The sequence below is a fragment of the Gobio gobio genome (assembly GCF_949357685.1).
Source record: "Gobio gobio genome assembly, chromosome: 16".
Lineage (NCBI taxonomy): Eukaryota > Metazoa > Chordata > Actinopteri > Cypriniformes > Gobionidae > Gobio > Gobio gobio.
The window spans coordinates 19,153,713-19,167,034 of record NC_137109.1 but is presented as its reverse complement, the minus strand read 5'-3'; the positions used below and the strand labels follow the sequence as shown (position 1 = coordinate 19,167,034).

The 13,322-nt window shown below is 43.5% G+C and overlaps 1 protein-coding gene across 1 annotated transcript; it reads right to left on the bottom strand.

Annotated features, from left to right (window-relative positions):
- Window positions 1–6,403: 6,403 nt before the first annotated feature.
- Window positions 6,404–10,923, bottom strand: LOC307139667 (inactive all-trans-retinol 13,14-reductase-like; the record flags this gene model as incomplete). The annotated part of the gene is made up of 11 exons (XM_079838718.1): window positions 6,404–6,549; window positions 7,358–7,514; window positions 7,605–7,771; window positions 7,854–7,963; window positions 9,165–9,303; window positions 9,402–9,521; window positions 9,622–9,819; window positions 9,899–10,094; window positions 10,176–10,417; window positions 10,507–10,689; window positions 10,764–10,923. 11 exons carry the CDS (start codon window positions 10,921–10,923, stop codon window positions 6,404–6,406), a joined length of 1,818 nt encoding a protein of 605 aa, XP_079694844.1.
- Between the last annotated feature and the right edge of the window lie 2,399 nt (window positions 10,924–13,322).

Sequence of the window (13,322 nt, the reverse complement as noted above, 5' to 3'; positions counted from 1 at the left end):
CTGATCTGGATGCGGCCTGGATCGGGCTGACTACATCATGCGTTGTACTCGTGTATAGGCGCAGGTCCTCCATCTGATCTGGATACGTCCTGGATTGGGCTGCATGCATTGTGGTTGTGTCTAGGTGCAGGTCCTCCATCTGATCTGGATACAGCTGACTACATCATGCATTGTGGTTGTGTCTAGGCGCAGGTCCTCCATCTGATCTGGATATGTCCTGGATCTGGCTGCTTGCGTTGTGGTCGTGTCTAGGCGCAGGTCCTCCATCTGACCTGGATACGTCCTGGATCTGGCTGCATGCATTGTGGTTGTGTCTAGGTGCAGGTCCTCCATCTGATCTGGATACAGCTGACTACATCATGCATTGTGGTTGTGTCTAGGCGCAGGTCCTCCATCTGATCTGGATATGTCCTGGATCTGGCTGCATGCGTTGTGGTTGTGTCTAGGTGCAGGTCCTCCATCTGATCTGGATACAGCTGACTACATCATGCGTTGTGGTTGTGTCTAGGCGCAGGTCCTCCATCTGATCTGGATATGTCCTGGATCTGGCTGCATGCGTTGTGGTTGTGTCTAGGTGCAGGTCCTCCATCTGATCTGGATACAGCTGACTGCTTACTACATCATGCATTGTGGTTTGTTTCTAGGTGCAGGTCCTCCATCTGATCTGGATACAGCTGACTACATCATGCATTGTGGTTGTATCTAGGTGCAGGTTCTCCATCTGATCTGGATACAGCTGACTACATCATGCATTGTGGTTGTGTCTAGGTGCAGGTCCTCCATCTGATCTGGATACAGCTGACTACATGATGTGTTGTGGTCTTGTCTAGGTGCAGGTCCTTCATCTGATCAGGATACAGCCTGGATCCGGCTGACAGCATCATGTGTTGTGGTCGTGTCTATGTTCAGGTCCACCGTCTGATCTGGATACGGCCCGGATCGGTCTTACTACATCATGCATTTTGGTCGTGTCTAAGTGCAGGTCCTCCATCTGATCTGGATACAGTCTGGATCGGGCTGACTACATCATGCGTTGTGGTCGTGTATAGGCGCAGGTCCTCCATCTGATCTGGATACGTCCTGGATCGGGCTGACTACATCATGCGTTGTGGTCGTGTATAGGCGCAGGTCCTCCATCAGATCTGGAAACGTCCTGGATCTGGCTGCATGCGTTGTGGTTGTGTCTAGGCGCAGGTCCTCCATCTGATCTGGATACGGCCTGGATCCTGCTAACTACATGCATTGTGATCGTGTCTAGGCCCAAGTCCTCCATCTTATCTGGATACAGCTGACTACATGTGTTGTGGTCATGTCTAGGCCCAGGTCCACCATCTGATCTACAAAAAGTAAACATTCTAGGGCTGCCCTCGACTAAAGATTTGAAGTCGAGTAGTCATTAATTTAAGTGATTAGTCGACTAATCGCACGCATATATATTAATAAGCCATATAAATCATAATACTGAACCTTTAATATACAGGGAGTGCAGAATTATTAGGCACGTTGATTTTCTGATCATATTTTTTTTCCAGGCACATTTGACCAATTCCAAACCACAGTAATCCTAATAACTACTATTGATTTAGTATTTAATAATGTATAAGTGATATATAATTGTTCATGAAGGCTGGAAATGAAAAACACCTTATATTCAGGTGTGCAGAATTATTAGGCATGTTTTCTTTTACAGATAAATTGAGCCAAAAAAGAGATTTAACTCAGACTGAAAAGTCAAAAAGTATTAAATGCCCATGAGAAGGATGCAATACTTATGCAATACTAGACATTGCAGTTAAGGCGTGACCATTGGACAGTGAAATGCTCGTTGGGTCAGCAGGATCTGACAAAAACATGTGGCGGAGAAAAGACACCTATTAACCGCAAAAGAATTAAGAATTACGGTGAAGAATTAAGGGTGAAACCATCAGGAACCCTTTAGTCTCCAGCGCCACCATTTTCTAAAGCTGCAACCTACCTGGAGTCTCCAGAAGTGCAAGGTGTCAGGATCTCAGAGACTTCAGTTAGGTAAAGAATCCTAAAAAATGACCCCCACTAAATAAGAATCATAAGCTGAAGTGTTGTAAAATACATGAAGCCTGCTTTTTTATAGGCTTTATAGGTTTTATAGGTTGAGAATGACTCTTGAAGGACCAGCCCCACATCCTCTAGTACCACTGTTTGAAGAATTCATCTTCCAGAATCCGGCAGTACGTTTTGGGAGTTCATTTTAGTCCATCCTGAAGTCCGTTTTGCAGAGATGGACTAAAAATGAACTCCCAAAACGTACTGCCAGATTCTGGAAGATGAATTCTTCAAACAGTGGTACTAGAGGATGTGGTGCTGGTCCTTCAAGAGTCACTCTCAACCTATCTGTCCATAAAGCCTATAAAAAAACCTTCTTCATGTATTTTACAACACTTCAGCTTGTGATTCTTATCTAGTGGGGGTCATTTTTTAGGATTCTTTACCTAACTGAAGTCTCTGAGATCCTGACACCTTGCACTTCTGGAGACTCCAGGTAGGTTGCAGCTTTGGAAAATGGTGGCGCTGGAAACTAAAGGGTTCCTGATGGTTTCACCCTTAATTCTTCACCTTAATTCTTAATTCTTTTGCAGTTAACAGGTGTCTTTTCTTCACCACCTGTTTTTGTCAGATCCTGCTGACCCAACGAGCATTTCACTGTCCAATGGTCATGCCTTAACTGCAATGTCTAGTATTGCATTAGTATTGCATCCTTCTCATGGGCATTTAATACTTTTTGACTTTTCAGTCTGAGTTAAATCTCTTTTTTGGCTCAATTTATCTGTAAAAGAAAACATGCCTAATAATTCTGCACACCTGAATATAAGGTGTTTTTCATTTCCAGCCTTCATGAACAATTATATATCACTTATACATGATTAAATACTAAATCAATAGTAGTTATTAGGATTACTGTGGTTTGGAATTGGTCAAATGTGCCTGGAAAAAAAATATGATCAGAAAATCAACGTGCCTAATAATTCTGCACTCCCTGTATAACAACCTAAGCGGTGCTCAAGCGCACATAAAGCTTGCCACAGCGCACTGGCAAATGTAATTATGATTGTGTCATGTCATTGTGTCAACGATACCAGACTAAGAATAAGGGTCTTATCTAGCGAAACGATCAGTTTCTGTGAGAAACCGAGCAGGAGAGCTGGAGAGTGAGGACACCGCCTCAGAGCTTGCCGGCTCTCTCCGCAGGAGAACCTCAGATAAGTCGTTTCGTCCTTTTTCTCAATGTTTGGCTTCCATGTCCTGCTATGTGCTCACTTGTCTCTTTCTTTCTTTTTCCCAGGGCGGACCTTTCGGGGGATTTACGCCACGGCTTGCTCCTTCTCCTGAACACAGGGGTAGAACGGGTAAGTACAGGGGAACAGGGCGACAGGGGTACCTCTCTCTCTCGGGCGTGCTCCGACAGCTTCCTTTCAGAATGGATCATGGGGCCGGTGTCATAGAAGTCGGTACCTCCGGGGCACCCGCTGGATCTGGGTCAATACTGGGACTTTTGTTGGGCATACAGGCAAGTATAACTTCGCTCAAAGGATATCACTCACAGACTCTGTAGACACGGTTCATCAGTTTCCCTCTCCTTGTTCCAGGCTCTGTGATAGCGGTGGCTCAGGGGGCTTGACCACGGCGGTGGTGCTGGATCGGGCGCTTCTCTAGATGGCTTCACACAGGTAAGTGCAGGTAAGTATGACTTTGCTCAATGGATATCACTCACAGACTCCGTAGACACGATTCATCCGTTTCTCTCTCCTTGCTCCAGGCTCCGTGATAGCGGTGGCTCAAGGGGGCTTGACCACGACGGTGGTGCTGGATCGGACGCTTCTCCAGATGGTTTCACATAGGTAAGTGCAGGTAAGTATGACTCTGCTCCGGGAGTAAGTAGCGTTCCCCTCTCCTCTCCTCGGGCCCTGCACACGCACACACAATTTCCTCCGACACAAGCACGTATCAATGGCTATTCAAGAGAGTGCTTACTTGGCTCCGGTCGTGCTACCCCCGTAGAGACAGAGAGTAGGGTGAGGTTCACAGCGTGAATGGTTAGGGCTAGTTACTCCGCCAGCTTCGGGATCGTACCTTCCCCAGAGAGTGGGTCAGCCTGGATAATGGTCTCTGGGACGACACGCACACTTACAGCACAACACAGCAGATTCCAAGTGTACACTCTCAAAGTCAAGATGCTGACTCACCCACGGCACTCTACACACTAACCAGGTGTACTTAAGGTCCAGAGACCACTTTTCCCGCGTCGTTTATCTCGGGGGGGGGGGGGGGGGGGGGGGAGATCGCTGAAGCGCTGGTATAGCGAAGAACCAACGAAAAGGACGTTGCTGCTACACCACCCCGGCGGCTTTCACTGTCCGCCGTCTCTGGCTCTCCCACGCTCACTCTCCACGGTGGGGCCACTCGTTTTCCTAGTTTCAACGTCACAAGGCTCACAGATGATAAACTTCCGATGAAGTTGTTACTGTATACGTTTCTCAGGGTACTCACACATTGATCAACTCGTGTGCTCGTCTTGTTCTCTCTTCCAGTGTCTGGCTCGCGTCCTGACCGCTGTGTTCTCTCTCCCGAAGGGATTTGCTCATTAGCACTTCCGGCAACTGTCCTGCATGTAACTTCTCAGAATCGGACACACACTTGACACTTGAATCACAATGCAAAACTCAGTCTGTATTATACTCAGCCTCATCTCTTTTCTTCTCTTTATAGCTCTCCGGATCTTTGATCGCTCAGTCCACAATATCCACCTCGTGTTATCCTTTGTTTGCCCAGATGCCCAGATCCTCTCGCCGCAACGGCTGGAAGCGGCTACCACCACGCTCAGCTTGAGCCCGACCCGGAACTAACAGCTGCGGCTGTGTGTGACCGCTGCAACGACTGACCCCGACTGACCCCGACTGACTTCTGGAGGCCCTCTTTGTACTCCTCCTACCTCCCCTTCACCCAATCCGGAGATCGCGCTGTTTATTGGAACACCTGCCGCCGATTCTCTATGATTTTTGGCGCGGGGACGGGAACCCGGAAGTAGTGGTGTTTGATCCGGGCGGAACAAATCTCTGCCACTATGGTTCCGCCCCAGGAAAAGTCACACCGTGACATCTACATCTATGACCATGCTCGTATTTTGACCTCAGTTAGCGGAAGTTATGGCAGAGCTCAGAGATGATCACGTTCGTCTGATAAGAGGTAAAATAATAGCATAAATACTACTTGGTTTCTCAGGAGAAAATCCTGGAATGTTTTCATCAAACACCTTAATTTCTTTTCAACTGCAGAGAGAAAGACATGGACATCTTGGATGACATGGGGGTGAGTAAATTATCAGCAAAAGTTTATATAAAAGTGGGTTAGGGTTAGCTGATATAAACTAATCCTTTAACGTTAGCGGCCTTGTAAAGTTACAAATGGTAAGGCATATTTGAGGTAGAGATATAGGCAACCGTTTGGATTTCCTGCACATACTGTAATCACCATGACCAGTCCCTCACAGACTGCGTGACTATGCCACCAGTTTTCCTGTAACTAACCAGCTAATTAAATTTGGTCAAATCGGTGCTCGTGCACGTGAGTGACAATCAAGCAGTGAGAATGATCAAAGACGCAATCAAAGACTTGCCGATAAGTCGCAGACGCTCGTGACATATTTGGCATGCTAAATATCTGGACCTGTTGGCTATTCAAACTCCTGCTCTGTGCAAATGTGTTCTGACCGGAAGGAAAAAAAACCCTACCTCCAATGAGAGCAAGATAAAGGCCAGCGGGAAGATTGGGGAAGAGTTAGACCAGAAAAATCAGTATTTTAATAGATAGTTACATTTATATCAAACAGTTGCTTGACCAGCAGCAACACTGTGTCTCCAACCATTTCCTGAGCCATAATCTTTTGTTTTTCCTTTTTGCTTCAAATCAGCACACAATTTGGATCGCAAGTTTCAGCACTGCAGTCTATATTTTTAATAACAATTCCAGGCTCACGCAAGAACTCCAGTCTGACATGTTTGGTTGTGAAACGTAGTTTGCGGACAGGACTGCTGTCGGCGATTCTTCCTCTTGTACAGTCATGCAGTGTGAAACCCCCTGTCGCCAATCCATCGTGCAGTGTGAAAACAGCAGCAACTGAATGCTGCCCAGATAGTCATGCAGTGTGAAGAGCAGTGATCAGACAAGTTTGAAAATCATGCAGTTTGAACTCAGCATAAGCCTCAAGTTGACTAACAAGAGGTCATTAGTATGCAACCATCAATATAGTATACACACACACACATTGTGCTGTAGTCAGCTTTATTCAGAGTTGCAGCAAGAGAACAAGTAGGGTATGAAAGGGATAGTAATTAGACAATAACTTTCTATATAGACAGAGGAAATGCATTCACTCCAGTTTCTTGACCACCTTCCTCTTCAGGTTCTTTTGTTGGAGTAGAAGGTCAACATACAGACAGTGATTCACAACACTTGAAGCACAGAGAAGACCACCATGCAGAGCACCAGCGTAACCAGCAGAGAAAACATCTTGTCCTGAAGTGAAAACAAGAGACAGATTTTCATATAGGAAATTATAATCAAGACCAACAGGAAACTGTAGCGTTGTCCATCTACAGTTAAGCATGCACTTCCAATTAATCTTAAATCTGACAACACCTGTTGAAAACACATAACAGACAGAGCTTGGCTAATGTCGATGGATACGTATTCTGGGTTCCCAATAGATTATAACAGCCAAAAAAATAAAATCACATTTTAAATTTTGTTTAATACGAGTTCCGTATGCACTAATACATAAAAGCAGTCATTCACATCACCTGGCAGTTGTTAACGCACAAATATGGAGTTCTTTCTTGTCTTGCGCTTGAACAGACAAGTTTCCAGAGAAAATTATGTAAACACACTCATCTTGGCAAGAATCCTATCAAACATAGGTTAGGTCTCAAGTGAACCACTGAGAGAAAGAAGTTTTAAGTCTCAATGTGACAGCCTAATATTCCTGCCATCCTTTTATTAATTTTAATCGGACAAAAGACAAGGAAATTACTCACTGCTCTTGACTTTGTAACTTTAATAAAGATTCTTTAATTTATACGGTGATGATTATAAGCATTGTTTTATATTTGGTTATTCAATCTCTGTTCATGAAAGGTACTGTTAGATATCTAAATCTGAAAAGAGGTTGATTTTATTTGAATCTTTGCTCTATAGTATTTGTGCGGTTGCTTTTTTAACACCCCCCGGACATAGCACATACCGAACCGGAACAGTGAACATAAAACCGTGATTCAAATGGTTAAACCAAAATTGTAACCCCTAAAACGGTTACACAGAATATTACCTGACAGGTAGAGGTTCTTGATGGGTGTGTTGCACCTGATCTTGGCAATGTTCAGAGGTTGGCATCTCTCTACACTGTGTTCTGCAGACAGCATGGACCCATATGTGGCCCCCAGCCCATGCATGTTAATGGGACTGACTGCATGCAACAGCGCCACCTACAGAAGGCAGGAAACCGGTCACTCAAGTTACACATTTGATCACTTTATTAGTTAACCAAGCAGCACTCATGACACAGGACAGTTTACCTTCTCTTTCAGCTTGGGGAAGTGGACACAGGCCCAGTCAAAAAGATGATTAGCAAATCTCATCTTGTATTTTTCATATTCTTCTCCTCTTTCAGTCTCATTGACATTGTTCCACTGTCCAAACCACTTTGGATTTACCATAGTATGGATAACCATACGTGACTGCCCTAAAACAAATGCACACATTTTAGTTGGTTAACTTACTACTTTGAGGGATCTGGGTGTATAAAATACAGAGGGGAAGTTAACCTGGGAAACTAGTGCATGAGGTGGGATCCTTAGCAGAGGGGAAGGAAAGGTACATCATGGGGATATTGTCGGGTGCGTCCTCCTTGTCTGAATCAAAGTACTCTTCCATGCTAAATAAGAAAGCCAATTGAGTTTTAGAGTAGAAAGAGATCCCATTGTGTTAAGACTTGTATGGCTTAATATAACAAATGATGCATCTTACTGAAATATGTAGTAGAAAACCCATGAAACATCTGCGTTATTAAAAAAAAAAAAAAAAAAAATTATATATATATAAATGGGCGCCGCCATTTTGTTTGCGTTCTAGGTTGATGACGTAGAATGGTTGCACTCTGCAATCCACTGGCTCTACCCACAGCTATTTCTACCACAACACAAATCAAAAACTGTTTCAGAGTTAAATAAAACCAATGAATTGCTTTGTGATTGCATTTAAAACACATGTGCACAAACACTCATACACGCCAACAGATTGGCGTGCGTACACGCTCACACACATCTGACAGACTGCTGTCTCAATCGATGTGTCATGGGCTGCCCTCGCCAGTCTCCACAACAGGGGCTGAATCTGAAATTGCCCCCTAATTCACTATTCCCTAGTCCACTAAAACAGTTCACTTGATGAGGGAACGAAAACGAGTGAGTTAATTCGGACAGCGGATACACTCGTTATTGCAATGCAGTGAGATTGAATGAGTGCACTCAATAACCACTTTCGGACACCACTGGCTGTCCCCTCAAATAACACCCTATTTGAGGGTATAGCGCGATTTCGGATTTGGCCAGGGAGAGTGCTGGCCTGCCGAATCGGAACCAGGTGACAAACTAGGCAAGTCAACCTCAAGTATAACATTACAGCTGTTTGAGCGCGTGTGCACGCACAGTGCGTGTGTGTGTTAGCGCGCCGATCTGTTCTGTCGGTGTGAGAGCGCGGTTCTGTCGGTGAGAGAGTGAGAGCCAGAGCCAGAGCGATTGTGTGCACATGTTTGGGTGTGTTTTAAATGCAATCACAAAGCAATTAATTGGTTTTATTTAACTCTGAAACAGTTTGAGGGGTGTTGTGGTAGAAATAGCTGCGGATAGAGCCAGAGGTTTGCAGAGTGCAACCATTCTACGTCATCAACCTAGAACACACAAAATGGCGCCGCCCATGGTCCAAATATAAAGTCGATTTTTTAAATAACGTGGATCTTTTCATGGGTTTTCTACTACATATTTCAGTAAGAGACAACATTTATGTTATATTAAGCCATACAAGTCTTGACACCATAGGATCCCTTTAACATGAAGTGATCAGATGTGAACACCTACACTTCATCCATGTTGTTGCTCTTATAGAGTCGCATGTTGGTTGAGGAGATGCCCAGTTCTTCCGTAGTGGCATTAAATCCTGCAAACACCTGGAAAAAGCCTTTGCCTGGCTTTAGAGTATGAAGATAATCCTGGATCTCTGGGAGAAGAACAAGATGCACATTAACCCAGGGGAGTAAAAAAGTAAAAATCTGGCCAGTAATACATTTCTTATATACTACTTATATTGTCACATACTTGGATTTGCCTGGATCTCTGGAGCCAGAAGCTTCTTGAAGGTGGTGAACATACCAGCATTTGAAATGATCACAGGTGCCAGAATTTCAACATCTTTACCCCCAGTCTTCACAGCCACTCCTGAAAGAGCCCTTATTTGTTTCATGCGTCAGAAAGCTACTGGAGCCAAATTTGTAAAGGAGGTCACCACATTGTGGCACATCCCTAGTTCTGAACTCACCATATGCATTTTGTTTTCTATCAACTAGAATGCTGGACACGGGAGCATTGACCAGGACTCTTCCTCCATGCTTCTCCAAAAGCAGAATGATGTGGTATGGGATCTCACTAGCACCACCCTTAGGATAATACACCCCACGCTTCGAATGGTGCAAGAAAAGGGCATCCATCATGCAGCTGGAGTTTTTGGGTGGGACACCTTAGAAGGAAAAAAACTACCATTAATTAAAATGCTTTAAAAGGCTAAATATTGAAAACACAACAGAAGCTTCTTTTACCATGAAATATTTGAGAAAACACTGTGAGGAGGTCATGGTTGCTGGTAAAAGTCTTGACCATGTCTGTTGTACTGGTGCGGGAGTATCTGAAAATTGGGGAGATCAAGTCAGCGAGTCCACTCCACAATATGAAGCGAGCAAACCAGAGTGGGACCATCTTCAGCACACACAGCAGATGGATCTTCTTGGAGCAGATCTATAAAGGAAAAGACAATGTGACACCAAAACCACACTCTGATAAACCACACAGCCTGATAAAACAAACAGAGCTAAATACCTTCATGATTTTGAAAAGCTCCTCTACTGCTTTAGTATCATTTGGAAACTGCTTCTTAAGATGAGCCTCCATCTGCTTCTTGCCGCTGTAAATGGTGTATTCTTTATGTTGAGTTCCTCTACCAATAACAACGGTGTCCACATGGGAGCCCTGCTCAGCAAAATGCACCTGGCCATCAGTGATTAGATCCAATGCAATTTTCAGCAAGCCGTTCTCATGAAGTTGTCCAACATAATGGAAGCCTTTGACAAATCATGTCCATTGCATAAGTGATAAAAGTCAAGATATTCAGCATTTAATGCAAGTCCATGAATATCATTGAGGTTCTTACCACAGTCAAACTGAAAGCCTTTCTCAATGAAGGCCTTACACATGCCTCCTGCCTGCTTGTCTTGCTCCAACACTAGGACTTTCTTTCCTAACTTTGCTAAAGTTGCTGCTGCAGTCAAACCACCAATACCGCTGCCAATCACAATGACGTCCAAGTTTCTGGGCACTTCAAATTCACCAAATTCTGCAGGCAAAGTAGTAACATTAGTCAACAATGGACACCTGTCATATGCAATACCTCAACAAAAGTGCATGTACCTTTCCGGAGCACTCTGTCCTTTTTCTTCTGGTCTACAACTAGTGAACCAGGAGGACTTATGGTCCCCTTGCACAGTCCACTTCTCCTGCCAAACAGATACCAGAATGTGCCACGAGCCCAATCCACAAGCCATTCTAAGAAAAGCAGAATCCACCACATCTTCAATTGCTTGCAGTTTCAGGAGAGACTGCTGGTGAATTCACCCTTGATTTTAAAAGTTCAAGCAGCAGCTCTTTCCAGAGACTGCAGACAGTAGCTTAGCACTGGTGATTGGGTTAAGGCCCTATTTATTAGCCTAAATTGTGGGCGGAGACACTTATTTAAATCAGATTTGCAGACTGATTGCTTTGTGTTAATTGCTTATATCAGATGTTTTGCATAAAATGTAACCCTTTACACCTTTGCACATTAACTCAACTCTTTATTTATAAGAATTTATATATGATTCAGTTTCAGGGATATTTGGAAGCAGGGATTTTGTTCATTTGAACAGCTTCTGAAGCTACCAAGGGTTCAAATACGCAGTATCGTATACCAAGATGTTACCGCATTGACATCCTAATATATTCTGGATTGAAAATCTGTATTTAATTGATTCACTTTAATACCTTTAGAGTTTCAGGCTCGCAAACTTTGGTAAAACAATATTTTTGGCACACAGACAGGCATGTTATATGCAACTGTGTTGATAGAAATATCTGAAGAACAAAAAAAAACATTTCTATTTAAAAGAAAAAGGTATCAAGGGCACGTTCCTAATTAGGTTAATTAAATTAACATTTAACTTCTACTCAGCCAACAGCAAGAAGGCAGAAGGCTCACAAAACACCACCACCACCACTGACAGAAGAAGAGGAGATGGAGGACGGCAAGTTATTGAACTAAATTCATTTTCATGGTATCCCACTGGCAAAAAAAGAAAAGAAAAAAGAATGTGGTAGCAGCTAAAAAGGAAGTATAAAAACCTAATTCAATCATGTTCTCTAATCCAACCTGTTATATTTCCTAATTAGGTTAATTAAATTAACATTTAACTTCTACTCAGCCAACAGCAAGAAGGCAGAAGGCTCACAAAACACCACCACCACCACCACTGACAGAAGAAGAGGAGATGGAGGAAGCATTTGAAACTCCAACAAGAAAAAAATAACTGTTGCTTTTGTGTTTAGCAAATAAAGATGACCAAATAAATTGTGAATAATTTGTGTTTATTTAACACCTTTGGTGTATGGCATATATTTCAGACTACCCTTCCATCTGGTATTCTTCCATCCCCTAATCGGTTTCAATTTCTGAAGGTGCGATGATGGGAATATGTGTATCAATGCATCCAACCACAGTGGAAATCCTAAAGGAAATTGTAATTATTAGGTTACTTCCAGAGGTTGCAGCGAGATATCAAGTGAACATCATTTAACCTGATTTCTACACCACTGACCTGCAATGCTATGAAACTCCTCTTTGACGCTCTCATGGGTTTGTGCCCAGGAACCAACACAAACATATTCAGAAAGAGCTCACGGCAAACTTTCTACCTCTCTGCATACAGCGCCCTTACTAATATGCTCTGCATCCCTGATATTATATAGAAAACTATCATTTAAACATGGTACTGCTCAAGCAAGCAAAAAAAATCAGAATATACAGTGGGGCAAAAAAGTATTTAGTCAGCCACCAAATCAGCAAGTTCTCCCACTTAAAAAGATGAAAGAGGCCTGTCATTTTCATCTTAGGTACACTTCAACTATGAGAGACAGAAGCAGAAAAAAAATCCAGAAAATCACATTGTCTGATTTTTAAAGAATTTATTTGCAAATTATGGTGGAAAATAAGTATTTGGTCACCTAAAAAAAGCATGATTTCTGGCTCTCACAGACCTGTAACTTCTTCTTTAAGAGGCTCCTCTGTCCTCCACTCGTTACCTGTATTAATGGCACCTGTTTGAGCTCGTTATCAGTATAAAAGACACCTGTCCACAACCTCAAAACGTCAGACTCCAAACTCCACTATGGCCAAGACCAAAGAGCTGTCAAAGGACACCAGAAACAAAATTGTTGACCTGCACCAAGCTGGGAAGACTGAATCTGTAATAGGTAAGCAGCTTGGTGTGAAGAAATCAACTGTGGGAGCAATTATTAGAAAATGGAAGACATACAAGACCACTGATAATCTCCCTCGATCTGGGGCTCCTTGCAAGATCTCACCCGTGGGGTCAAAATGATCATGAACGGTGTTAAAGAACGGTGAGCAAAAATCCCAGAACCACACGGGGGGACCTAGTGAATGACCTGCAGAGAGCCGGGACCAAAGTAACAAAGGCTACCATCAGTAACACACTACGCTGCCAGGGACTCAAATCCTGCAGTGCCAGATATGCCCCCTGCTTAAGCCAGTACATGTCCGACCCGTCTGAAGTTTGCTAGAGAGCATTTGGATGATCCAGAAGAGGATTGAGAGAATGTCATATGGTCAGATGAAACCAAAATATAACTTTTTGGTAAAACTCAACTTGTTGTGTTTGGAGGAGAAAGAATGCGGAGTTGCATCCAAAGAACACC